This window comes from Manacus candei, unplaced genomic scaffold (genome assembly GCF_025592945.1).
Source record: "Manacus candei isolate 608988 ecotype Guabito, Panama unplaced genomic scaffold, ASM2559294v1 h1tg000299l, whole genome shotgun sequence".
NCBI classification, from domain to species: domain Eukaryota; kingdom Metazoa; phylum Chordata; class Aves; order Passeriformes; family Pipridae; genus Manacus; species Manacus candei.
Window position 1 is genome coordinate 200401 of NW_026138347.1, and position 27185 is coordinate 227585.

General features: G+C 49.4%; 4 protein-coding genes and 1 long non-coding RNA gene across 8 annotated transcripts in view; 3 read left to right on the forward strand and 2 right to left on the reverse strand.

Moving 5' to 3' along the window:
- The window catches only part of FBH1 (F-box DNA helicase 1), a 44076-nt gene extending 41236 nt beyond the window's left edge, over nucleotides 1-2840 (forward strand). For 3 of the 4 annotated variants that reach the window (XM_051775448.1, XM_051775449.1, XM_051775446.1), the window contains one exon: nucleotides 509-1709. In XM_051775448.1, coding sequence (XP_051631408.1) covers nucleotides 509-628 — 120 coding nt within the window. In that variant the 3' untranslated portion in view covers nucleotides 629-1709. Of the gene's footprint in view, nucleotides 1-508 lie in introns of all 4 variants that reach the window. The other variant, XM_051775445.1, reaches the window with a different exon arrangement.
- Nucleotides 1810-2988, reverse strand: LOC127464987 (uncharacterized). Its single transcript, XR_007901790.1, has 2 exons — nucleotides 2842-2988; nucleotides 1810-2143 (listed from the first exon to the last, which is right to left on the reverse strand). It is a non-coding gene; the product is annotated as an uncharacterized LOC127464987 (long non-coding RNA).
- An 18-nt stretch (nucleotides 2989-3006) lies between these two features.
- Nucleotides 3007-11840, reverse strand: IL15RA (interleukin 15 receptor subunit alpha). Its single transcript, XM_051775463.1, has 7 exons — nucleotides 11302-11840; nucleotides 4777-4971; nucleotides 4177-4257; nucleotides 3842-3967; nucleotides 3632-3661; nucleotides 3276-3339; nucleotides 3007-3164 (listed from the first exon to the last, which is right to left on the reverse strand). The coding sequence occupies exons 1-7, from the start codon at nucleotides 11390-11392 to the stop codon at nucleotides 3008-3010; spliced, it is 744 nt and encodes a 247-aa protein (XP_051631423.1). The 5' UTR covers nucleotides 11393-11840; the 3' UTR covers nucleotide 3007.
- On the forward strand, nucleotides 6582-8530 carry LOC127464982 (uncharacterized). Its single transcript, XM_051775462.1, has 2 exons — nucleotides 6582-6697; nucleotides 7215-8530. The coding sequence occupies exons 1-2, from the start codon at nucleotides 6628-6630 to the stop codon at nucleotides 8045-8047; spliced, it is 903 nt and encodes a 300-aa protein (XP_051631422.1). The 5' UTR covers nucleotides 6582-6627; the 3' UTR covers nucleotides 8048-8530.
- Nucleotides 11841-17883: 6043 nt separating the features above from the next.
- Nucleotides 17884-27185, forward strand: part of COPG2 (COPI coat complex subunit gamma 2) — a 34766-nt gene continuing 25464 nt past the window's right edge. The window contains exons 1-8 of the mRNA XM_051775450.1: nucleotides 17884-17987; nucleotides 18955-19007; nucleotides 19466-19546; nucleotides 19870-19941; nucleotides 22061-22140; nucleotides 23661-23736; nucleotides 23861-23953; nucleotides 25081-25167. Coding sequence (XP_051631410.1) covers nucleotides 17951-17987; nucleotides 18955-19007; nucleotides 19466-19546; nucleotides 19870-19941; nucleotides 22061-22140; nucleotides 23661-23736; nucleotides 23861-23953; nucleotides 25081-25167 — 579 coding nt within the window. The 5' untranslated portion in view covers nucleotides 17884-17950. The remainder of the gene's footprint in view (nucleotides 17988-18954; nucleotides 19008-19465; nucleotides 19547-19869; nucleotides 19942-22060; nucleotides 22141-23660; nucleotides 23737-23860; nucleotides 23954-25080; nucleotides 25168-27185) is intronic.

Below are 27185 nucleotides of genomic sequence, written 5' to 3' on the forward strand. Positions count from 1 at the left end.
TTGCCTTTGATCCCACCCTCTGGCTCTGGGGTGGAGCCTTATCCAGAGGGTACCATGAAGGCCAAGCTCTGGAAAATCTGGGAAGCTCCACGTCCAGGGGACAACAGGTGGCTCTGATCCATCCACAGGGACACGAGGGCGGGACAGGAGGGAACGGCCTCGATCTGTGCCAGGGGATGTTTAGGTGGGATACTGGGGAAAATTCCTGCATGGAAAGGGTTGTCCAGTGGTGGATTCCCCATCCCTGCAGGGATTTAACAGCCACGTGGATGTGGCACTTGGGGACATGGATTAGTGGTGGCCTTGGAAGTGCCGGGGAATGTTGGACTCGATCTCAGAGAGATCTTTCCAACCTAAACGATTCCATGACTCCATGAGGGATTTCCAAGCTTTGGGCACATCACCGTTCCCTTCCCTGGGCGGGAGGGGCTCGTGGCCGAGGTTGGAAGCGGAGCTGGTGTCCCTGCAGCTCCCTCTTCCCTGAAATTCCCGTCTCTCCCTCCCGCAGAGCAACGGCAGCCGCGATCCCGGGGGATTCCTGTGCCAGCCTTGCACCCGGCAGCGCTTCGGCTCCCTGGCTCCACTCACCTCCTTCCCAGCGCTCCAGGAACAGCCCTGCCAGCTCTAGGGAAGCCCTCCCAGCTTCCCAAAGCCCGTTGGTGCATCCCAGCTCAGGAATCTAGTGGATATTGGAGTGGGATTTGGGTGGATATTGGAATGGGATTCCAGCCCGGCTCCGGAGGAACCCCGTAGGCTCTGGGAGACCTTCCCTGCAGCCCTGCCTTGCCTTCCAGGAGCTGGGAAGCCGAATATTCCAAAGAATATGCACTTTAAGAACTGGATCAGCATTAATTTTGGAGCATTATCCCTGTGTCACAGCGACCAAACTTCCCTGGATGTCCCTCCCTCCTCCCTGACGTCAGCGCTCCGTGAAATCCCTCTGATCCGCTGGAAGAGGAGGAAATGCAACCCTGGAAAGCTCCCAAAAGAACAGGCTATTTCTGGGAAATGGACTTTCCCTGGCCAGCAATGGGAGGAAATCATTAATCCCTCCCAGGAAATGATTCCCCTTCCTGGCAGCCAAAGGCTTTCCCAGACTTTGCTTCCCTTTTCCCAGGACCAAACCGTGAGGGAAGAACTGCTTTGGTTTGACCTGGAGACAAACTGGAGAGAGTTTTGAATCCTAAAACTCCATTTATAACCAAAAAAAAAAAGCCTTAAAACTTCCTCGTTTTCCTCTTCTTTAACAAGTGCTTTGGCTGCATTGAATTCCAGCTCTTGGGAAAATCCTGGTGGATCGTGCTCCGTTGTGCCGCGATTCCGGAGCCTGTGCCACGGAAGAGCGAAACCGAAAGTGGTTCTGGAAGGGATCTGCCCTTGGATCCAGGCCCGGAGCTGGAGGAGCCTCATGCATCCTGTTATTCCCATGGGAGCTGCTGGAAGGGCTTGACTCCAGGAGCGCATTCCCTGCTCCGCTCACCCTGGGGGCAGGAATTCCCGCTTGGATTGGGACGTGGATGTCGGAGCAGGAACCTCCGGTGCTCCATCCCGTGGGAGAGAGGCACTTCCAGCTTCCATGGCTGGAGGGTTTGGACTGTCACACATCCATGGCACCGATTCCTTCCCCACAAACAGGAGGACAAGGCACAGCAGGCGGGAAAGAACATGGAATTTTGGGCTGTTGATGGGAATTCTGGTGCCTGATGATCCCTCAGTGCTGCGGAGATGGATTTCATGGATTTCATCCCAATCCAATCCTTCCCAATCCTGGCTGAGACCCCCCAGTCAGTTCAACAACCAACTACTCTGTGTGATTTTATATAAAATATATATATTTATACATAAAAAAAAGGCACCAGAGCTGCCTGTCCTGAAATAAAGGAAACCAGTGGATAAAAACCACCGAGGGATGAAGGAAAACCACAGCGAGGGAAATATTCCCTAAGTCACGTCCTGGAAATATTTTTTCCTTGGAATATTTCCTAAGTTTGGCCTCTTGAGAAGTGTAAATTGTAGTGAAATTGCTCCGGGTTGGGATCCCTGGGAGCAGCCAGAGCCAGGGGGGATCAGGAATCCGGAGCCTGGATCGGTGCTGGAAGTGCTTCCAAAGGATCCCTGAGCTGCATCCGAGGGCGGAATGGGGCTGGAAAAGAGCAGGAAAGGGGTGAGGATGTGTGGAGGGACCTTTGGATGGGTCCCTCTCCACCTAATTCCCGGGATCTCAGGGAATCTGGGGGCAAAGCCGCTCCAGGGATGGGGTTGGTGTCCGGTTGGGCAGCTCTGGATGTGCTGCTGGATAGGGAATGGGCACTGCTTGGAGCAGGGAAGCTCAGCTTCATCCCAACACCCCCAAAGGCCCCCATCCCAGCATCCCAAGCACCCCCATCCCAGCATCCCAAATGCCCAAACCCCGGCATCCCAAATCCTGGCATCCCAAATCCCAGCATCCCAAACGTCCAAATGCCATCATCCCAAACACCCACGTCCCAGCATCCCAAACACCAACATCCCAGCATCCCAAATGCCCCAATCCCTAATACTCAAATCCCAGCATTCCAAACACCCAAATCCTGGCATCCCACATGCCCATATCCCAAAAACCCAATCCCAGCATCCCAAACACCCCAATCCCGGCATCCCAAACACCCAAATCCCAGCTCCCAAGCACAAAATCCCAGCATCCCAAACACCCCAATCGCAGCATCCCAAACACTCAAATCCCAGCATCCCACCCCCTCCTCTTGGATACAGCCCCTCCCCCCGCTCCCTGCCACCCCCCCACCATCCACAGGGGGCCAATTCCTCCAAATCCTTGCTCCCGATCCCGGAAAACCCCCTCACCTGTGGGACCTGGAGCTGTGCCATCCATGGGAATCACTGGTTCAGTCACATGTCCCTTGGGATGAGGCTGCTCCGTGTGGAGCTCGGGATGTGCCTCCGGCTTCCCATGGGATCCTGGAGCATCCTTGGGGCTGGCGGGCGCACCGAGTTTCCCGGCTGCGGGCGCTCATCCCGTGGGAACGATCCCGGGGGGTGTCACCTCCTCATTCCCGGGGGCTGGAACCACCATGGGAATGTCCCCGGGTGTCACCTCCTCATTCCCGGGGGCGGGAGCCGCCATGGGAATGTCCCCGGGTGTCACATCATAGCCCTGCCGTGGGCGCCTGTGGAAGGGAGGAGGAACATCCCTGGCATTCCAAGGCCTTTCCTTGGGTGGAGGCCGAGGAAAACTCGTCCCTGGGGCGGGAAGACCCGGTGGGGTTGGGAATACTTACCTTTTCCTCCTCCGGCAGCAGCAGCAGGAGGCCACGATTCCGGTGACCAGGAGCGCCGGGAACCCTGTGGAAAAGCCACAGGGATGGATGAGCATCTTCCAGCTCATGGATGAGGGCACAGCCCGGCTCCAAACAAAACAGCTCCACAAAGAGCCTTGGATGCAGTCCCAAGGTGCCCTCCCCACCCTGGCAGGGATAAAACTGGGAATTCTCTTTTCCAGGGAGAAGTTTGGGTGCTGCCTCCTTCCCACCTCGGTGACATTCCCAGGGAATAAAAGCTCCCACGGCCCCGAGGGCTTGGAAGCTTAAAAAATATGGAAAATGAGCCCCTGCTTCCCAAAACAAGCTCGTCTTACCGATGGAATAGGCCAAGGTCTGGCTGGAAGCTGGAAAAGAAGGGAGAAACCTTTTTTTTAGCTGGAAAAGTCGGGATAGTGGGAAGAGCGTCGCTAAGGAGTTTTGGGGAGAAGGAAAAAAAAATCCGCGGGGAAAAGAAAAAGAGCTTTTTTCCTGGATGGAATTATCCCCAGGAGAGGGGGGTATATTCCCGTGGGAAGCATCCCAACCTGTGGCATTGTCCGAGGGGGCGTTGGGCGGCGGGGTTGTCCCCTCTCCCGGTGTGGATGTTTCCGGGCGTGTCCCGTCAGCTCCGGGCTTTCCCGCCGGAGAAGGGCTGGAAGTGGGGCTGGTTCCTGCAGGGAAAAGGGTGTAAAATTCCATTTGAATTCCATTTCCAATTCCCAAATCGAAAAACACCCCAAATCCAGCGGCCCCCAAAGCGGTGCCATTCCATGGGAGGGATTTCATGGATTCAGCCGTGCCGTTGGAATATTTCGCTTCCCACACCACGGGGGGAGGGGTTTGTGGCTCCCGAAAATCCCGAAATTTTTGAGTTGCTCACCCATCCGGGTGGTGCTCTCCGTGCGCGGCTCCGTCGGGATCGCAGGGACGGGGGTTTGTGGAGGAGGAGCTGCCGGGTCTCCTGTGGGAAAACACCACCAGAAATCAGGGAATAAACCCTCCGACCCCGGTTTGTTGGGATGGGAAAGGGACATCATCCAATACGAGGGACTGGGGGGTCACTCCACAAAAATATCCCTCAGTTATCCGAACTTTTAACCCTTTTTGGGAATTAGTGTTGATTGGTCCGTCAGTTCATGAATTAATATTCCATCCTCTATTCGTTATTAATTCTCACTCTAATTAGTTCTAATTAATTAATTCCAGTTAATCCCCGTTTTCAGTCCTTTTACCATCTTTTTTTTTCCCCAGATGGATCTTTTTTCCCATCTTTTTTCCCCCCGGCTCCGGCAGCGCCGAATCCGGCGAGCCCTAACCTTTGGATTTGCTTTCCCAACCCCCGGAGCACATCCGTCATCCGTTACTTATTCCAGGGATTAAATCTCCTCCCGAGACGCTGAACGGGGAATACAACCCCTCCCCGCGTCCCTCGGCAGCGGAATTCCCACTCCCCAGTTCCCGATTCCCACAGGGAGCTCACGGATGCACTGGAGCGTGGGGTCGGTCCAGCCGGGCCGGGCGGATCCATCCCGGAGGACGCACTGGATGAGGTTGGAAGTCCCGGCTTTCCGCTTGTATCCCGGGTCGCAGGAATAGCGCAGCAGGGAGTGGAGCCCCGTGTTGTTCCCCACCTCGATGTGGGCGTTGGCCACGGCCTTGGGGCGGCTGCATCGCGCTGGAGAGGGATGGAAAACACACGGAATCGCAACCGGGACACCGGGAAACCGCCGGGAACGTCCCTGGAAGTGTCCGAGGCCAGGCTGGAGCAACCTGGGATAGTAGAAGGTATCCCTGCCCACAGCTGGAGCTGGATGGGCTTTATGGTCCCTTCCAACCCAAACCATCCTGTGATTCCAGGAAATCCTGGCTAGGGGTGGGTGTAGGGATTGGATGCTGCCCTGGAGCTGGGAGAGCCTCATCCGGCCTCCAGAAATAATCTGGGATGGCTGTCTCTGTGCACAGGAATTAGAAAGGGAAAACTATCCCTGGCATCCTTGTGGTCGCTTGGAGCAGCTCCTCCTGTGGGTGGAGAAAGGGAAAACTCGATTTCCAGCATCCTTGTGGTCACCTGGAGCATCTCCAGGGAATGGGAAAAGGAAAACTCTATTTCCAGCATCTTTGTGGTCACCTGGAGCATCTCCAGGGAATGGAGAAAGGGAAAACTCTATTTTTGGAATCTCTGTGGTCACTTGGAGCATCTCCAGGGAATGGAGGAAGGGAAAACTCGATTTCCAGCATCCTTGTGGTCACTTGGAGCAGCTCCTCTGGGGAAAAGGAAAGGGAAAACTCTATTTTTGGAATCTTTGTGGTCACTTGGAGCAGCTCCTCCAAGGATTGAGAAAGGGAAAACTCGATTTCCAGCATCTCTGTGGTCACTTGGAGCATCTCCAGGGAATGGAGAAAGGGAAAACTCTATTTTTGGAATCTGTGGTCACTTGGAGCAGCTCCTCCAAGGACTGAGAAAGGGAAAACTATTTCCAGCATGTTTGTGGTCAGTTGGAGCAGCTCCTCCAGGGAATGGGAAAGGGAAAACTATTTCCAGCATCTCTGAGGTCACTTGGAGCATATCCAGGGAATGGAGAAAGGGAAAACTCTGTTTTTGGAATCTTTGTGGTCACTTGGAGCAGCTCCTCCATCCACCAAAGACTGTTTGTGGAATTCCATCCCCTTTCAGTCATTCCATCCCTGTTTCAGACCATTCCAGGACAGCAGCCCCGGCTCCATCCGGCCACCAGCTGCTGCATTTCCCCACCCCCTCCTTCCTCCCTTCACTTTCCAGCTGGACATGAAAAATTCCATATGCTCCATGAGTCCTCCAGCTGGTTCCTGGGGTTTTTCCCTCCTCTGGAGGCTGCAGCTGGGATCCAGCATCCCGGGATTGTGAGTTATGGCTTTGCTTTTCCCCTGAGGCCGATTTCCCAATGGGGTGTTGAAGTCTCGCCCCTTTCCTGGTTTCTCCAAGGATATGCCGGCACCAGGATCCCTGCTGGAGAGTGGGAATGGCTCATCCATGGCCCCAGCTGCTGGAAGCACCTGTATCCTGATGGGAGCCAGCACGGAGAGGTGATGATCCAGTGCTGGGATGGAGAGAGGTGCCGTGGGGATAACACAGAGTAGGGCCGGGATGGAGGGGTCACGGCTGGGATGGGGCGATGGATGGGCGGGATGGAGAGAGGGATGGCTGGGATGGAGAGAGAGCTGGGATGGAGAGAGGGATGGCTGGGATGTGATGGATGGCTGGGATGTGATGGATGGGTGGGATGGAGTGAGGGATGGCTGGGATGGAGTGAGTGATGGCTGGGATGGAGTGAGGGATGGCTGGGATGGAGAGATGGATGGCTGGGATGGAGAGATGGATGGTTGGGATGGAGAGAGGGATGGCTGGGATGGAACGAGGGATGGTTGGGATGGAGAGAGGGATGGCTGGGATTTGATGGATGGGTGGGATGGAGAGATGGATGATTGGGATGTGGTGAGGGATGGCTGGGATGGAGAGAGAGATGGCTGAGATGGAGAGAGGGATGGCCAGGATGGAGTGAGGGGTGGTTGGGATAAAGAGATGGATGGCTGGGATGGAGTGAGGGATGGCTGGGATGGAGCAATGGATGGCTGGGATGGAGTGAGGGATGGCTGAGATGGAGAGATGGATGGCTGGGATGGAGAGATGGATGGCTGGGATGGAGAGAGGGATGGCTGGGATGGAGTGAGGGATGGCTGGGAGGGAGTGAGGGATGGCTGGGAGGGAGTGAGGGATGGCTGGGATGGAGAGATGGATTGCTGGGAGGGAGAGATGGATGGCTGGGATGGAGTGAGGGATGGCCAGGATGGAGTGAGGGATGGATGGGATGTGATGGATGGCTAGGATGGAATGAGGGATGGCCAAGATGGAGCCATGGATGGCCGGGATGTGACTCACAGAGAATGGAGCAGTGCAGGGCTGGGATGGGAAGCAGGGAAAGGATGGAACGATGCATGGCTGGGATGTGATGCACAGCAGGGATGAGCTGATCCCTGGCATGGATGGAGAGAGAATCGGCTGGGATGGAGCAGTGTCCAGCCAGGAGGGCCAGGATCAAGGTGGGATGGGGATGGAAATGCAGTGGGAATGGGAGCACAGTGAGGATGGAAACATGGTGGGGATGGAAACACTGTGGGGATGGAAGCAGGATGAAGATGGGAACATGATGGGGATGGAAACACAGTGGGGATGGAAGCACCATGGGGATGGAAGCATAGTTTGGGATGGGAACATGACAGGGATGGAAACACAGGGATGGGAGCACAGTAGAGACAGGAGCATGATGGAGATGGAATCACAGTGGGAATGGAAGCACAGTGGGAATGGGATCACCATGGGAACAGGAGCACAACGTGCTGAGACTCTCAGAGGTAAAACCCTTCATCCTAAGAGTCACTTGCCCCAATTCCTGTGCCCCCAGAACATCCCAGGGGGAATCTGCTCCTCCGGGGTGGATCCCTGGCCTTGGAACATCCCCAAGTGCCCAGAGGGAGTTCCTGGAAACATCAACTCCTTGAAGCAGAATCCCAGGAAACTGGGCTGTTCCACAACCTGCTCACCCATCCCCAGACCTGAGGCCGTGCCAGGAACAAGTGAAAAACTCTTCCAGTGCCAACTCCTGCAGGAAACCCAGCCAGAGGCATCCAAACATCCTGGAAAAACAGGGACCTGCCAGTCCTGTTTGTGCCTCCCCATCCCTCCGAAGTGCTTTTTTTTTCCCCAGTTGATTTGACTGTAAAATAATCTCCTCTTCCCCAAAAATTCCCGGTCCTTGGATGACGAGACCCCGACGTCGCCGCTCTCTGGGATCCCAATCCGGCCTCTCGTGCCGTGGATTGTTTGATGAGCCAAAATGCCAAGGGGGGACAAGGGGAGGAAATATTTGGGGAATCCCATTTCCGGCCCTGGAGTTGCGTGGTCTGGATTTGGGCTTTGATCCCTTGGTGGGGAGTTGGGATTTCCCATGGATGTGTCAGCCCAAGTGCCCGAGGATTCATCCCATTCCTTGGCCAACATCCCAACTGAGCCGCAGTGCCCGGTGCCAGCCTTTCCAGGAAAGTACCTCCAGCTGCCTTGTTTCCATCCGAATTCCATGCATCCTGCTGGGATTAGATATCCAGGTTGAAAGGGCTCAATATTCCCGAATTCTGTGTTTACAGGGATGAAGTTCATGTTTTTACTTGGCTTTTTTTTTTTTGGTCCTTTTCCGCCAGCGATCCCGAACGATGCCGGTGAGGAGGAGCTAATTCCAGGATGTTGGGAAGCAAAACACTGGGAACAAGGCCAGGGTATCCCAGATGTGGAGATGTCATTCCATGCCCACCTTCAGCTCCAGGGGGATGCACAACCACAGACACCGGAGAATCCACACTGGGAAAACCTGACTGTTCTCCTTGGAAAATCGCCACCAAAAAGGGTTTATTTGGTCGGAAAACCGTAAGCCAAAAAAAAAAGCTGGGAAAAGGGGAATTTCGGAGGTCTGGACCCACGACCGGAGAGTTCACGAGGAACACCAAAATCGTGGAAATAAATGAAACTTTCCCATGTTTTAGCTGAAAAGTATTTAAAATACTTTGTAAAAATGTTTGGAAAGCAGGAGAGGAGGGGATCGGGGGATGCAGCAGCACATCCCAAATTATCCAGCACCGGAACTAAGAGAAATAAATTCTAAATTCCCGTCCTCTAACACCCCATAAAACCACGTTTTCTGCCCCGAGTGGGTCCTCATTGCATCACCACCGCCAGGAATGTTGTCCCAAGGTCCCGGCTTGGTGGTCAGGGGGCGTTGACTTCGGGGAAGGATATTTTTAGTGGGTGTTCCCAGCACTGGCGGCTCTTCCCGCTTATTTTCGTCCCTGAGGATGTTCCCCAGCCCTCGCCGCTCCCGTCATCCCGTTATAAATAGGGATGAGTTCATTTTCCAGGGCTTTGACAGCAGATGGGAGCCTGGAGAAGAGGCAGCACTGAACTGTCCCAAAGCTCTGCGCTCCCTTCTGGATGTATTTCCACACAAATCCTTCCCACTTCCCACAGTTTCAGTTCCTTTAGTGTTTCATAGCAGCCTCGGGGCTGCCAGAGGCTCCCGGGGGTTCCTGGGATCGCTGCTCTGGGATGGGATTTTCCCCAAAGCTGCTGTGTGCAGGGAAGGGAAGGGAGCTGGGGAAGGGGCTGGAGAATTCCTGAGGGAGCTGAGGGGGCTCATCCTGGAGAAAAGGGGGATCGGGGGGACCTTCTGGCTCCCTAAAATTCTGTGGAAGGAGGTTGGAGCCAGGGGGGTCAGGCTCTACTCCAGGGAACAGGGACAGGACAAGGGGAAACAGCCTCAAGCTGTGCCAGGGGAGGGTCAGGTTGGATACTGAGGAAAATTCCTTCCTGGAAAGCGCTGTCCAGCCCCGGCACAGTGTCAGAGTCCCCATGCCTGGAGGGATTTCAAATCCCTGTGGATGTGGCACTTGGGGACAGGGCTCCGTGGTGGCCTCGGCAGTGCCGGGTTAATCATCAGACTCCACGACCTTAAAAGTCCTTTTCAGCTTTAGTGCTCCAGTGATTCCATGATTTGGTGCTCTTGGAGAGGCTGGATGTGATGGGGCACTCCCAGTCCAGCAGCCACGGACAATCCCATCCCACGGAAAACCCGCAGAGCCCAGCCGGGGTGAAATCCCGCAGCCACACGGCTCCAACAGATCCATCGCCTCCAACCCCCCCCAGCTTCCCTGGCCACTGGTGAGAGGTGGGGTCGGAATCCAGGAGGGAGGTGGGCACTGGAGAAGTGCAAGGGGAGCACAGGGGTGCGGCCTGGGCACCCCCAGGGGCAGTTGGGGCACCCAGGGAGCGGTTTGGGCATCCAGGGAATGGCGTGGGCATCCCAGGGAGCGGCACGGACCCCCCCCGTGGGAGCTGGGCTATCCCAGGGAGTGGTTTGGGCATCCAGGGAACAGCGTGGGCATCCCAGGAAGTGGCAGGGACATCCGCAGTGGGAGCTGGGCTATCCCAGGGAGTGGTTTGGGCATCCAAGGAAGCGGAGTGGGCACCCCAGGGATGGCATGGACACCCTGGGAAGTAGGATGGGCACTCAGAGTGGGAGCTGGAGTAGCCCAGGGAGCAGCCTGGGTACCCTGGGAAGTGGAGCAGCTTCCCCAGGGAGCGGAGCAGGAACCCTGGGAAGTGGCCTGGGCATCCCAGGAAGCAGAGTGGGCATCCCAGGGATGGTGTGGGCACCCCAGGGATGGCGTGGGCACCCCCAGGAGCAGCATGTGGGCACCCTGAGTGGGAGTTTGGGTACCCCAGGGAGTGGTGTGAGTCCCTCGGGAAGCAGAGTAGGAACCCTGGGAAGTAGCCTGGGCAACCCAGGAAGCAGAGTGGGCATCCCAGGGATGGTGTGGGCACCCTGGGGAAGGAGTGAGCACCCCAGGGAAGGTGTGAGCACCCCGAGGAGAGTGTGGGCACCCCAGGGAAGGTGTGAGTACCCCAGGGAAGGGCTGGACACCCCAGGGAAGGATTAGCACCCCAGGAGTAGCATGGGCACCCCAGAGAAGGTGTGGGCACCCCAGGGAGAGTGTGGGCACCCCAGGGAAGGAGTGAGCACCCCAGGGAAGGATTGGCACCCCAGAAGTAGTGTGGGCACCTCAGGGAAGAAGTGAGCACCCCAGGGGGAGGTGTGGGCACCCCAGAGAGTAGCCTGGGCACCCAGGGAAAGATTCGGCACCCCAGGGAAGGAGTGGGCACCTCGGGGAAGGAGTGGGCACCCTGGGGAAAGAGTGGATACCCCAGGGAAGGACTAGCACCCCAGGAGTAGTGTGGGCACCCTGGGGAGTAGTGTGGGCACTCCAGGGAGAGTGTGGGCACCCCAGGGAAGGAGTGACACCCCGGAGAGTAACCTGGACACCCCAGGGAAGGAGTGGGCACCCCGGGGAGTAACCTGGGCACCCCGGGAAGGGCTGGGTGCCGCCGCCGGCGCGCCGGGCAGCCCGTGGCAGCCCCGCTTACCGGTGTCGGCGGCGGCGCGGAGCAGCAGCAGCAGCAGCAGCAGCAGAGAGAAGGTCCCGCAGAGCAGCAGCGGCAGCAGCGGCCGCGCCATCGAGCGGCCCGGGGGCAGCTCCGCGGCCTGGAGGGGCTCCGGCTCCGAGGGGGCCCCGCGGCGCTGCCCGGGCTGTCCCGCCGGGGCAAGGGAGGGTTTCGCTTTCGCTTTCGACACGGGGCCACCCGGAGGGATGCGCCGCCCTGCCGGAATGGGGAGGTGGGGAGGGATGGGATGCGCTCCGAGGGAAGGGCGGTCAGGACCCGAGGGGGATTCGGGATCAGGGGGCGATTCGGGACCCGGGAGGATATTCGGGACCTGGGGAGATATTCGGGACCCGGGGGGGATTCGGGACCCGGGGGGATATTCGGGACCCAGGGGGGATTCGGGACCCGGGGGGATATTCGGGACCTGGGGAGATATTCGGGACCTGGGGGGGATTCAGGACCCGGAGGGGATTCGGGATCAGGGGGGGATTCGGGACCCGGGAGATATCCGGGATCGGGGGGGGAGGGATTCGGGACCCGACGGGGATTCGGAACCCAGGGTGGCTTCGGGACCCGAGGGTATATCCGGGACCCGGGGGGATATTTGGGACCCTGAGGGATATTCGGGACCCAGGGGAATATTCGGGACGCGGGGGGGATTCCGGATCCCGGGGACGTGATACCCGGGAGGGATGAAATACCGGGAAGCAATACCCAGGGAATACAAAGCCGAGATGGAAATGTGTGGAATTTGGTACCCAGAGAGAGATGGAATGCCCGGGAGGGGATGAAAAAAGCAGGGAGTGATAAGATACTTGGGAGGGTGGGATACCTGGGGGGAAGAAATACCGGGAGAGGAGGAAATACCGAGGGATGCAATAGCTGGAGGGATGCAAAAACAGGTAATACAAAGCCTGGGGGGAAATGTGTGGAATTTGGTACCCGGAGAGGGATGGAATGCCAGGGAGGGGATGAAAAAAGCAGGGAATGATGAGGTAACTGGGAGGGTGGGATACCTGGGGGGATGAAATACTGGGGAGGGGAGGAAATACCGGGATGCAATAGCTGGAGGGATGCAAAACCAGGGAATACAAAGCATGGGTGAGGGAAATGTGTGGAATTTGGTACCCAGAGAGGGATGGAATGCCCGGGAGGGGATGAAAAAAGCAGGGAATGATGAGATACCTGGGGGGGTGGGATACCTGGGGGGGATGAAATACCGGGAGAGGAGGAAATACCGAGGGATGCAATAGCTGGAGGGATGCAAAACCAGGGAATACAAAGCATGGGTGAGGGAAATGTGTGGAATTTGGTCCCCGGGTGTGAGGGGAGGACACCCAGAGAGGGTGTGTGGGATACCTGGGGAGGGGGGGTGGGAGAGCAGGAGGATGGAATGTTTGGAGGGCAGGGGGTGCAAAATCAGGGCGGGGGGGTGTCCCAAGGCAGGGGGGATAAAATATCCCGGGAAAAAGTAGCCTCTGGGCGATGTTGGGAAGTGCACCGATGTTGGTCATGGCACTGCTGGGATGCGATCCCTCGGGAAGGGATGCGATCCCTCGGGAAGGGATGCGATCCCTCGGGAAGGGATGCGATGCCGGCAGGATATCCCTGCCCAGAGGGATGGATGTGACACCCGCGGGATGCAATTCCTGCCTCCAGCGCCCCCGGGGCATCCGGATGCGATTCCCTGGGGATGCAGGAGGTTCCAGTGCTGGAGCTGGAACTTGCTGGTCCCAAAAAAAAACCTCAAAAGTGGAAGTCAAAGGGAGACCTGCAGAGCTCCTGTGTCGGGCTCCATCCCGCAGCATTCCCAGGATTCCCACAGATCCTGCTCCCAACAAATCCTCCCCGGCTCCGGGCTCGTCTGCCTCTGTTTATTCTGACAGCTGGAATTTTATCTTGGCACAGAGCATCGGGAAAAAAGATATAGAAAAATATAATTTTTAATATAATATACATTTTCATATATATATGTTTCCATATAATAAATATATATAATATATATATTATATATATAATATATTATTATATATTATATAATATATATTATATAATACAATATATAATATATAATTATGTATTACATATAATATTGTAAAATATATTATATAATTATATATTATATATTTTATATATATTATATATATGATATATTATATTATATATTTATATATATTATATATATTATATGTATTATATATTATATTTATATATAATATATATAAATATATATTTTATATTATATTTTTATTTAATATATATTATATAATTGTATATCATATATATTATATATAATACATAATTATAGATAAATATAGATAATTACATTTATAATTACCTATTATAAATATCTATTTATATAATGTATTATTATGAATATATATTATATATAATATATACTATCCAATACATATACGAATAGGAATATACAAATACATTTTATATAAAATATATTACAATAAATAAAATACTGTGATAGAAATTAATTAATTAATTAATTAATTAATTAATTAATTAAAATAAATATATATATTCTACAATATCCAGGAAAGGGAAGGAAAAGGATAATTTGGATCGTAGCATTTCCCGGCCAGTTCCTCCTGGGAAGCAGGTAAATCCTCCCTCTGCTCCTCCAGGAGTGAGAACTACCCTTGACAGCCCAGAAAGCTGGAAAAAGCCTGGAGGACGAGGCGGAGCCACCCGAGGGCGGTGACTGGAAACGTTCCAGGTGAAAACACTGCCCCGGTTCCAGGGCAATTCCCGGCTATCCCGGATTCCCAGGGCTGGCTGGATGAACCCTGGCCAGGCTGGGATCCCACGTCAGGGAGGCTGGGAAGGGCAGGGCAAGAACAGCCTCGGGCTGGGCAAGAACTGGGGCTGATAATGCGGCTTTGGGGGAGGAAAACACTCCTGGGAAGGTTCAGCCCTTCTTTTCCAAGGATTCCTTCCAAAGCCGTGGGCAAAACCCCGTGGTGTCCCAATTTTTGGGGTGGGATTTTGGTGCGGATGAGCTGTGCAGCTCCTGGTCTTCCGGAAGAGGAAACCTCTGCGGGAGTTTGTGCTGGTCGGGCTGGAGAACGGCTCGGTTTTGGTAGATTTCCAGGAAAATCCTTGGAATTCCATGAAAAATTAGGGTTAAGGAACGTTGGGGGATGCCCTCAGTGCGGGGAGCTCGGGGTGGAGCTGCAGGCTGAGCCCTGAGGTGAGAAGTTGTGAGCTGTCCCCAACCAGGATGGGCACAGGGACCTTTGGGGCCCATCCCGGTGACACTCGGACACGCGGAAGGAGCTGATGATCCCAGACTTTTCCCACCCTCAGGCTATGGGGGTGTAAAAATCCAGGGTGTCCTTTGTTGGGGGTCCCCCCCCCACCAAGAGCCACCAGCTCTTATTTCGTTATTTAATTATTGTACCGAGATTAAGTTGTTTTAAGGATTGAGAGGTCGGAGGCTCCGTATGGGAAACCTGGGATTGATCCCGTAAGGAAACCCGGTCTGAGGGTGGGAGTGTGGGGGGTGGAGCTGCAAAGGGGCCTCATTCCCAGCTCAGGTGGCTCCTGGATCGTCAGCAAGGGATTTCCTTAACAGCCCACCCACAGAAGGCTCCAGGGAGAGCTGAGAGCCCCTGGCAGGGCCTAAAGGGGCTCCAGGAGAGCTGGAGAGGGACTGGGGACTAGGCAGGGAGGGACAGGACACAGGGAATGGCATCCCACTGCCAGAGGGCAGGGATAGGTGGGATATTGGGAAGGAATTGCTGGCTGGGAGGGTGGGGAGGGGCTGGAATGGATTTCCCAGAGAAGCTGTGGCTGCCCCTGGATCCCTGGAAGTGTCCAAGGCCAGGTTGGAGCAACCTGGGATAGCGGGAGGTGTCCCTGGGGTTGGAACTGGATGATCCTTCAGTTCCCTTCCCACCCAAACCGTTCCAGGAATTCTCTGGTTCACTCAGCACAAACACTTGCCTTTTAAAATTCATGTTGTGACCGAAGCAGACTTTTCTCCCCCTTGGAATGTCTCCTTTTAGGAGGTTCTGGACAAGGAGCAGCAGGACATGGCCGAGAGCGCCCAGAGGGAGCGAAGCACCAGCTTCGACTTCAGCTCCTACCACACCCTGGATGATGTGAGTCCCTCAGGGCTGGAGGGTTCTTTCCTTTTCCCTGGCCTTTCTTCACGCTGTCTCCCATCAAAATTCCAATATTTAGGATCTAGGTGTCTCTCCAGCTTCTCTTGGTGCCTGGTTTTGGGGTTTATCTGAATTAATTCAGTGGTCAGAATAATCAGAGCGAGTGCTGATCAAACTTTTCCATGGAATCCAAACCCCTTCCTTCTGAGCCTCCAAAGAGACAGAGAAATAAAGGAATCTTGAAATAGGGAGATGAAGGACTCCTTGCCCAGGGAAGCTGTGGCTGCCTCTGGATCCCTGGAAGTGTCCAAGGCCGGGTTGGAGCCACCTGGGACAGTGGGAGGTGTCCCTGCCCACGGCAGGGGGTGGAATGGGATGATCTTTCAATTCCCTTCCATCCCAAACCGCTCTGTGATTTCCATGATTGCCCTCAGCCATCATGGAATTCACCTCCTGGCCACGAGCCAAGTTGGGAAGCACTGGAGGGTTTTTTTAGGGATTAACTGGTTGTGCCCCGTTCCTCACCTGGGTTGGGCAGCTGCTGTTCCCGGCAGGAACAATTCACTCCCAATTTTGCCAGGCAAGAATTCCTGGGGCAGTCCTGCCCGCCTGGTGTGGTCAGGGAACACTTTGCCATCCATCTGGGATGGGGAGTGGGAATTCCAGGGAGGGGGAGGCCAGGGGGATGCACCACCACACACTGAAGTGGTTGAGGCGCTCTGTTGGAATTTACCTGTTTGTCCTTGGATGTCACACGTGGAAGGGTTGTGGTGTTGGCTGTGGCTCCTGAACCAGGGATTTTTGGGTGAGAAAAGCTGGATTCTAGGCCAGGACCAGAGCTTAAAGGGAGTAAAAGTGCCTGGTTTAAGGTGCCAGCAGCAGGGATGAGGAGTAACCCCAGGAAAAAAAAATGTCCCTTGGGGGAGAGGGACATTCACTTCGCAAACAGAAACTGGAATGGTGCAGCAAAGGAGCAGAAATGATCCATCTGCTTTTGCTTTCCTTTGGGGAATTAGCCAGGAATTCCCTCATTTCTTGTCGCCTCCCACATGTGTTCCTGCTCCGAGGCCCAAAAAAAACCCCTCAGGATGTGAGTTCATCCCAAAAATCTTCTTATCTCCCGGGAATATCTGAGGGTGTGGTTCACCCCTGCTGACTGTAAATGGAATGATTTCCCAGCAAGTTGCTTCCCTGCTCTAATTGGAATTATTGTTAATTAGTTCAGGCAAGGGGTAGCAGTCCCAGCCCCCTGTCCCAAAGCTGGAGGCACCTGGAAAAATCAAAACAGGGCCCTGAAAATAAGGAAGGAGGGAGGGTTTCCCTGATCCGGGGAGAAATTGCAGTGCTGACATTTTGCCTACAAAATTATGGAGCCCCTCCAAGGAAATAATAATAATTATAATAATAATAATAAGGAATTAAGGACAAATAAAAAGAGCAGGAATTCCTCCGGGAGGAAATTCCACCTGGATGTGATTGGAGTATAAATAAGCAGGATGGATCAAAGGCTGAGCCACGGAATAAAAACACTCAGGAAAATGATATTGCAATAGTTTTTTTCAGCTTTTAATTCCTGATTTTTTATCCATATTCCTAATTTTCTTAGCTTTTAGTTCATAAGATTTTAAGTGTATTCCTAATTTCTCTAGGTTTTAATTCCTAATTTTTTTATCCATGATCCCAATTTTTTGTTTTAGCTTTTAACTCCAAATTTTCATATCCTCATTCCAAATTTGTTTAGCTTTTAATTCCTAAATTCGCGTCCGTATTACTAATTTTTTTAGCTCTTAATTCCCAATTTTTTTCCGTATCCCTAAATTTCTTAGCTTTTAACTCCAAACTTTCATATCCCTATTCCTAATCTTTTTAACTTTTGATTCCTAAATTTTGACCTATATTTCTAATTTTTTTAGCTTTTAATTCCTAATGACACGCGAGTTATGTGGGGGTTACATGGGAGTTACAGGTGAGTTACATGTGAATAACTTGTGAGTTATGTGGGAGTTACACGTGAGTTACATGTAAGTTATCAGTTACATGTAAGTTATGTGCGAATTATGCGTGAGCTACAGGAGTTACACGCGAGTTACACGCGAGTTACACGCGAGTTACACGCGAGTTACACGCGACTTACACGCGACTTACACATGAATTCTCTTTTTTTTTTTCCAGGAGGCTCAAATGGCCGCTTTGCCACGGGAGCTCCACGCGACTTCCACGCGATTTCCACGCGATTTCCACGCGATTTCCACGCGATTTTCCTTCCCCCGAGCCCGTCCCCTCACACTCCCCTCACACAACGCGCGCGGCCCCTTTAAGACTCCCCCCCCCCACCTCCGGCCCCGCCCCTTCAGCGCCGCGGAAGGCGCGAAGCCGCCCCGGGGGTTGATTGACAGCTCCGCCGCCCAATCAGCGGGCGCGGCGGGCGGCGGGGGCGGTGCTTCCTGCGGGGCCGTGAGGCGGCGGCGGCGGCGCTCGGAGGGAGCGGGAGCGGCTGAGGGAGCGCGGCCGCCATGATCAAGAAGTTCGATAAGAAGGACGAGGAGTCCGGTACGGGGGGTCTGGAGGGCTCGGGAGGGGCCTGAGGGTGATGAGGAACAGGCACAGGCTGCCCCTGCGTCCCTGGAAGTGTCCAAGGCCGGGCTGGAGCAACCTGGGATAGTGGGAGGTGTCCCCTCCCCAGGTGGGTTTGGATGGTGCTTAAAATCCCTTCCAGCCCGAACCATTCCATGGTCTCCCGCCTCTCCCAGCTCGGGGAGATTTGTGCTTCAGCCTTAAGAACAGACTGTCAAAGTATTTCTGAATCCGAAGGAGCTGGGGCCTGTTTGTTCTCCCTGTGTCCACACAGAGAGGATTTTATCCATCTCTGCCCCGTGCAGGTGCTCCCTCCCTTCAGGAAGAGATTCCATATGTTTATTTTTGTATTTATATTTATCTCCGTGCCTGAACAGCGTTGTAATATCTAAAACAATAAACGCTTCATAAGCCATTTCGATGCACAAACAAAACCCAAAAGGCTTCAGAGAAGCTTCTCAGCATCTCCTCTGCCCGGACTGTTTCGTTTCATTTTCACTTTCCTTCTGCTGGGGGTGTGAGAACGAGGAATAAACGATCAGAAAAGGAGGAGTTGCTGCTGAGGGGCAGGAGCAGTAGGAGGGTTTGGAGGGGTTTTTGTGTCCGATGGTGGCTCTGGGAGGTGGTTTCACTTCTGTTTCGGGTCCTGATCATCACCTCTTGCCCTGATGCCTTTCAGTGCTTTTGGTGCCCCAAGGGATAAAAACAGGGAATCTAGGCAAAAAAAAAAAAAATTAAGGTGCAAATCCTTTTATGTAAAGGGATATTAATGCAAATTAACTGTTAAACTCCTTTCTTCTCCTCACCTTCCAGCTATGTTGAAAATGCCCCTCCTTTTTTTTTTTTTTTCTCCTGTAGCTCTAAACATAACAACTTAACAAAAAGGATTCTTAAGAAAGTTTTGTGAGGAGTTCATTTCCTTAACTGGTCTCTTCTTCCTCAGGTAGTGGCTCCAATCCTTTCCAGCATCTGGAGAAGAGTGCTGTGCTCCAGGAGGTAGGAATAATCAGAATATAATGCTGTTTAACTCTGGTTTGTTTTTTTTTTCCCTTCAGGAAGTGCGAATGGATAAATTAATGTAATTAATTTAAAACCACAGAGGGTGTAAATAAAGTCACTTTATCTGATGTGATCCATGTGGACATGTGGAGTCTCAGGGGGCTCTTTCTGAAGGAGAAAAGTGTTTTATTTCTGAATAAAAAAATGTTTTATTTTAAGGTGTTTTTGTTAGTCCCAGGTGGTAAATTGAGGGGTTGTTCAGATCCAGCAAACTAAAGATGGGTGAGCTGAAGAACAGGAATGTGTTCTCTGGGACACATATTTAGAGTTGAGAGACATTTAGAGTTGAATGAAAATTATAAGTGACTTGGTTGAAAATTTCTTTATTTTTTGTGGTGAAAGAGAAATAATTATCGTTGCTTTACACTAAATCAGTATTTATTCCATGTTTCCAGGCACGGATCTTCAATGAGACCCCCATAAATCCACGGAGATGCCTTCACATCCTCACCAAGATCCTTTACCTGCTGAACCAGGTAAACTGTTGGAATTTCTTCCCAGCCAGAGTGAATATTCCCAAGGCTGATTCCTGCCAGCTTTCAGTGGGAAAGAAGTTTCCCAGCTCATCCTGTCAGCAGGAAAACTGCTCGGCAAACTATTCCCTCTCTGGGAATGGGATTTATATTGAAACCCCGGGGGTAAACTTGGCATGTGTCCCCTGGGAAAGAAGGTGAGGGAGGGGAAAATCCGTGGGAAAAGATTCCTGGTGTGTGGGAAGGGATTAAAGATGGGGGTGAAAGGTGGAGGCAGCTCAGTAACAACACTGGTTTTCCTCTCGCCCCTTCCGTGGGAATTCCAGGGCGAACACTTTGGAACCACCGAAGCCACGGAAGCTTTTTTTGCCATGACCAGGCTGTTCCAGTCTAATGATGTGAGTACCTGGATGTTCTGCTGCTTTTGCCTGGACTTGCAGGGGCTGCACAACAGTTGGATTTTTGGGATGTGGGAGGGAAGCGCCTCCGAGCCTGGAGGCGATTCCTGCTTTGGAAACAAAGGGCTGAATAATCACGCGGTTCTGCTGTGGGTTGTTTGGGTGGGTTCTGAGCTGGATTGCTGTTGTTAAGGCTGTGAATAATGACAGAGGCTTCATACACAAATTATAATTATAATTGGTGCTTTTACCTGCAAATAATCCCCACCTGCTCGACTCAAACGGGAATTAAACGGTTGCGGGAATTAAACGGTTGCACGGATCCACGGATGCCTGTGGATCAAAAGCGTTGACACCGTCTCCCATGGGACACTCCTGGAAAAGGCTTGGCCAGGGGCACCCTGTGCTGGGTGAGGAACTGGCTGAGGGCCCAGAGAGTGGTGGGGATGGAGCTGCTTCCAGCTGGGATCCGTCCCCAGGGGTGTCCCCAGGGATCAGTGCTGGGCCCAGTCCTGTTTAATGTCTTTCTTGATGATTTAGGTGAGGGGATGGAGGGAACCATCAGCACATTGCAGGTGAGCCCAAGCTGGGGGAGTGTTGATGTGCTGGAAGGCAGGAGGGCTCTGCAGAGGGCCCTGGCCAGGCTGGATCCATGGGCTGATTGCAAGGGGCTGAGGTTCCCCAAGGCCACAAGAAGCCCCTGCAGCTGCAGGCTGGGCCAGAGGGACTGGAGAGCAGCCAGGCAGGAAGGGAGCTGGGAGTTGGGCTGGGCAGGGAGCTGAAGAGGAGCCCGAGGGTGGCCAGGGGGGCAAGAGGGCCAAGGGCTGCTGGGCTGGCTGAGGAAGAGTGTGGCAGCAGGAGCAGGGCAGGGCTTGTGCCCCTGGGCTGGGCGCTGGGGAGGCCACCCCTGGAGTGCTGTGTCCAGCTCTGGGCCCTGAGCTCAGGAAGGCCCTGGAGGGGCTGGAGCAGGGGCAGAGAAGAGCAGCCAGGCTGGGGAAGGGACTGGAGCCCAAGTGCTGGGAGGAGAGGCTGAGGGAGCTGGGGGGGCTCAGCCTGGAGAGGAGGAGGCTCAGGGGAGACCTCCTCACTCTCTGCAACTCCCTGCCAGGAGGGAGGGCTGGGGGGGGGGTCAGGCTCTGCTCCAGGGAACCAACATAGGAAAAGAGGGCACAGCCTCAAGCTGTGCCAGGGGAGGGTCAGGTTGGACATCAGAAGGAATGTTTTCCATGGAGAGTGCTCAGCCATTGGAATGCCTGCCCAGGGAAGTGGGGGATTCTCCGTCCCTGGAGATGTTTAAGGACAGACTGGATGTGGCATCAGTGCCATGGGCTGGGAACCACGGCGGGGTTGGATCAAGGGTTGGGCTGGATGATCTCAGAGGTCCCTTCCAACCCAGCTGATTCTGGGATTCTGTGTTCCCTGCAACAACGGGCTCTGCTCATGGATCAGCACCACCAGGGCTTGATCTTCTCGAGCCGAGGGATGAGAACATCCTCAAAATGCTGGATTAAACTTGGGAATTAGCAGGATGAGAAAGTCCTGCTGGGATCCCTTTTAAAAACTCGGGACCCTTCATGTGATGGGCCTCATTAATTTTTGTTAAAAATTTTTAGAGGTTTGTCCACGTGTTTAAGATGGAATAAAACTGTGTGGGAGTACAAGCTGTTTAAAACTTCCTCATATCCACATTAAGAGGGTCTTGTAAAATATAAATACCAATTTCTTTCAAAGACACTGTCACTTTCTGTTTTTTCTTTGACAATAAAAGTAAGCTGTTTTCAAAGCTTTTAACTGATAATTGTGAGGCTTCTGCCTGCAGATGTGATGTATCTCTCCTGATATAATTAATGGGAATTAGTATTCTTTTTATTCTTCTCCTTTTACAAGATATTTCTCTCTTACTCTTCTGATTTGATAACAGGGAGTTTTGCTGTTATCCAATTATCAAACGTAGCTTTACACGTGGCACATAACTTTGAACAGAATGTGTTCTGTTTAAAAGCTTTTTTAGCTCTTCAAGTTAAATATTTCGCTTTCTTTGAAGTTCTAAAGCTTCTAGGAAAATAATTATTGATGTTTTTAATTGAGTTTTTAACGTTTCTCTGCACTGCTCCCACAGCAAACCCTTCGAAGGATGTGTTACCTCACCATCAAGGAGATGGCCAACATCTCGGAGGACGTCATCATAGTCACAAGCAGGTGGGGGAACTCCCCAAAAAAACCAAAACAAACCAGGATCAGAGCTCTGAAACTGCCTCTTCAAGTGTTTATTTTAACTGCTGCAGAGTTCTGAAATTGGGCTTTGTAACGTGACACAGAGGATGTGAAATGTTATTTTCTCCTGAAATGTTATTTTCTCCTCGCCGCGTTCTCTTTTCCCAAAAGGGCAAAAGGCTGCAGGGTTTTTTTAATTATGAGATTTTTTTAATTACAGGCGATTTTTTTTTTTTAAATTACAAAAGTTATCAGCTGGTTGCTACTTTGTTTTCTTGTGGTTTGGGTTTTTTTTTTTAACTATTGGTGCTCCGTGGATTTGTCCCAACTTAAGCTGTGGCTTCACTTTGTGTCAGGGAAAAGCAAAGCAAAGCCCCTTTTCAGTCTCCCAGCTGAACTATCGATTTTTTGGACTATAAATAATCATTGCTGTGGTTGCAAGGGCAAAAATTGGCTCAGTAGCATGTGCCAAACACTTTATTTTGTATATATTTTATATATTTTTAATGTATATTTTATAATATAGGTTTATATTACGTATATTTTCTACTGAGTATATTTTTAAGCTGTTCAGCAAACTGAGCTTCGCTATTATTAAATCAAAATTTCAAGCAGAACTATTAAGAATGGGTGACTAATTAAACCAGGCCTGTGGCAAAGCAACACTATGGAGTGTGGATTTTGAAATAACCTGTATTTCCACAGAAGCTGATAACTTTCAAATAACTCATTATTAAGAATTTTATTTATTGGGAATTTTATTTACTAGGAATTTTATTTATTAAGAATTTTAATTGGTGACAGCTAAGTGAGATGAGATGAGCATCACAAAAGGAGATGTCAAGGAGATGGTCAAGGAGATGTCAAGGAGGTGGTCAAGGAGATGTCAAGGAGGTGGTCAAGGAGATGTCAAGGAGGTGGTCAAGGAGATGTCAAGGAGGTGGTCAAGGAGATGTCAAGGAGGTGGTCAAGGAGATGTCAAGGAGGTGGTCAAGGAGATGCCAAGGAGGTGGTCAAGGAGATGTCAAGGAGGTGGTCAAGGAGATGTCAAGGAGGTGGTCAAGGAGATGTCAAGGAGGTGGTCAAGGAGATGTCAAGGAGGTGGTCAAGGAGATGTCAAGGAGGTGGTCAAGGAGATGTCAAGGAGATGGTCAAGGAGATGTCAAGGAGATGGTCAAGGAGATGTCAAGGAGGTGGTCAAGGAGGTGGTCAAGGAGGTGGTCAAGGAGGTGGTCAAGGAGATGGTCAAGGAGGTGGTCAAGGAAATGGTCAAGGAGGTGGTCAAGGAGATATTAAAGGAGATATTATAAGGAGGTGTTTTAAGAAGATGATAAAGGAGAAATCAAGAGATGTTTAAGGAGATATCAAGGAGATGGTTTAAGGGGATGATAAAAGGGGATATTGAGGGGAAATTAAGGAGATATTAAGGGAGACATAAAAGGAGATCTATCACAAATCATGGAGACATTAAGGCAGTTCTGACAGGCTGTCTGTGGTTATTGCAGTCTGACCAAAGACATGACGGGGAAGGAGGATGTTTACCGTGGGCCGGCCATCCGAGCGCTGTGCAGGATCACTGACGTGAGTACAAACCACCTCCCTGCTCCGGGAGACACGAGTGGGTTTGAACCACAAAAGAGTGCTTTTATTCTCTTCCTCCAAAGAACCCACACTCCTTTTTTTCCCCTTCTTTTCCCCTTCCCAGGGAACAATGTTACAGGCCATCGAGAGATACATGAAACAAGCCATCGTGGACAAAGTCCCCAGTGTGTCCAGTTCTGCTCTGGTGTCTTCCCTGGTAAGTAAAGCACCAAATTATTTTAAGGCTGGGCTGGAATTAGTTTGTTTTGTTCTTTCTTAATCTCCTTTTCCCTTGAGATGACCCTTCATCTCCTTTTCCCTTGAGTTGAGTCTCCATCTCCTTTTCCCTTGAGTTGAGTCTCCATCTCCTTTTCCCTTGAGTTGAGTCCCCATCTCCTTTTCCCTTGAGTTGAGTCCCCATCTCCTTTTCCCTTGAGTTGAGTCCCCATCTCCTTTTCCCTTGAGTTGACCCTTCATCCCCTTTTCCCTTGACATGACCCTCCATCTCCTTTTCCCTTGAGATGACCCTTCTTCTCCTTTTCCCTTGAGATGACCCTTCTTCTCCTTTTCCCTTGAGATGACCCTTCATCTCCTCACTGGGACATAAAAATAGTGGCAATGGAGTTTCCTTCGGCTCCTCAAACTCCTGGGCTGGGATTTGTCTGTTTGGTTTTTTCTTCATCCCCTTTTCCCTTGAGATGAGTCTCCATCTCCTTTTCCCTTTGAGATGAGTCTCCATCTCCTTTTCTCTTTGAGATGAGTCTCCATCTCCTTTTCCCTTGAGATGAGTCTCCATCTCCTTTTCTCTTTGAGATGAGTCTCCATCTCCTTTTCCCTTGAGATGAGTCTCCATCTCCTTTTCCCTTTGAGATGACCCTTCATCTCCTCACTGGGACATAAAAACAGTGGCAATGGAGTTTCCTTTATCTTCTCAAACTCCTTCAACATTCTCTTGCTTTAGAGCACGACAGTTATAATAATTTACTACAAAATCTCATCACCTCTCTCCCAATTAGTCCAGAAGATTAATTTATGCAGGGAGGGGCCATGAAACCACTGCCCTAAAGATCATTTCTTTTAAGAGTTTAAGGATTTAACCCCTTCAGGTTCATTTTTGCCAGGAGGGCAAGATGAAGAAGTTCACTCTTACTTTCCTCTCCCTCACGTGGGAGAAAAAAGGCAGGGAAAGCTCTCGTTAATTAATATTTTGATTTAAAAGGAGATGAAAACGTGGTAGTTTGAGACTGAAACGTAATAAACACCTGGTTTATGGTTGTGGGGGATAAAGAGGTTGGTAAATCTGAGATGGGTTTGTTTGCAGTCTCAGTCTGTGGCTTCTTGCAGCACATGATGAAGATCAGCTACGACGTGGTCAAACGGTGGATCAACGAAGCGCAGGAAGCAGCTTCCAGTGACAACATCATGGTGCAGGTGTGTTTTGGGGGGGACCCTAAACACACTCCGGGGTTTTAGTGGTATCCTGGGAATTCTTAAAAAACCCTTGGAAGAAGTACCCGGTTCTCGTTTTCCCCTCGTTCTCTGGCAAACAAGAATTGTGGTTCCCAGGATGTCCCGGTTGCTCCAGGACCACCAAAGATCAGCCCAAATATCCACCTCAGCAGCATTTTCCCCCAAAATATTCCAAGCAGCTGGGGGAATGTTCCTTTGTGCTTCCAGCATAAATCCCTGGGGGATTTTTGTGGTGCTTTCAAGGCCTTGGGATACCCTGGGTGTGTGGAGTGTGTTAGAAATGCAGGTGGGATGTGGTGAGCTGGGTGGGTGTTATATATAGTCATTATTACATTGTTATTGTGTGGTAATATTATTATATTAGTAATATAATTTATATATATAAGTAGCATTACATTATTATTATAATATTATAGTCTTAAGAATATTATTAATATTAATAATATTCTTAATATTATATGACAATAATTCTTATATATTGTCATTCTTATATATAATAATGCTTATATATAATTAAATATAATCTTATGTATAATTATACATATAATTATATTATTATGTATATATAATGATATTTATAATGATATATAATTATATATAATATACTACGTTATAAATTATATATATTATGTACATATAATGATATATATAATGATATATATCATTATATATAATATACTACGTTATAAATTATATATATTATGTACATATAATGATATATATAATGATATATATCATTATATACAATATACTACGTTATAAATTATATATATTATGTACATATAATGATATATATAATGATATATATCATTATATATAATATACTACGTTATAAATTATATATATTATGTACATATAATGATATATATAATTAGATATATCATTATATATAATATACTACGTTATAAATTATATATATTATGTACATATAATGATATATATAATTAGATATATCATTATATATAATATACTACGTTATAAATTATATATATTAGGTATATATAATGATATATATAATTATATGTGATCTTATAATCCTTCTTAATTGCTATTCTGTTATATATAATATATACTGAGTATATAAAAATAACATTGCATTATTATTATTGTTATAATATTATAGTCTTAATAGTATTATAATATTAATAATATTCTTAATATTATATGATAATAATTCTTATATTTTGTCACTCTTATATATAATAATGCTTATATATATAATTAAATATAATTTTATGTATATAATTATACATATAATTATATTATGTATATATACATATATATAATTACATATATAATTACATATATAATTGTATTTAATATACTACATTATCATATATTATATATATTATGTATATATAATGATATATATAATTATATGTAATCTTATAATCATTCTTAATTGATATTCTATTATATATAATATATACTAAGTATATAAAAATAACATTGCATTGTTATTCTTATTATAATATTATAGCCTTAGTATTATTATTATATTAATATTCTTAATTTTATATTATAATCATTCTTATATATTGTTATTCTTATATATAATCATTCTTATGTATATAACTATATATAATCTTATGTATAATTATATATATAATTATACATATAGTGTATATATATTATAATATAATATAAGTATTATATGAGTATATAATGTTATATATTGGTGGTTATAATTATATAATATAATATAATAGTAGATAATATTATATATAATTTTATATAATGTATATATAATTATGATATATAATTATATATAATATATTTTGTTATACATATATATTATGTATGTATAATGATATATATTTATATCTAATCTTATAATCATTCTTAATTACTATTCTATTATATATTATATATAATATATACAATATATAGTATATACAATATATTTACCATTTTGTATGTATATTGTATATATTGCATATAACTTCAGCTCACTATATAATATATACAATTATTGTGTA

Bases quoted from the DNA above. Each gene is read 5' to 3' on its own strand.
- LOC127464982 (XM_051775462.1), top strand. From the start codon at position 6,628: ATGGATGGCTGGGATGGAGAGATGGATGGTTGGGATGGAGAGAGGGAT. The intron at 6,698-7,214 runs GTTGGGATGGAG...TGTGACTCACAG, and splicing joins CTGGGATGGAACGAGGGATG to AGAATGGAGCAGTGCAGGGC.
- IL15RA (XM_051775463.1), bottom strand. From the start codon at position 11,392: ATGGCGCGGCCGCTGCTGCCGCTGCTGCTCTGCGGGACCTTCTCTCTG. The intron at 3,968-4,176 runs GTGAGCAACTCA...TTTTCCCTGCAG, and splicing joins GGAGAGCACCACCCGGATGG to GAACCAGCCCCACTTCCAGC. The intron at 3,165-3,275 runs GTAAGTATTCCC...TCCCTTCCACAG, and splicing joins TGCTGCCGGAGGAGGAAAAG to GCGCCCACGGCAGGGCTATG.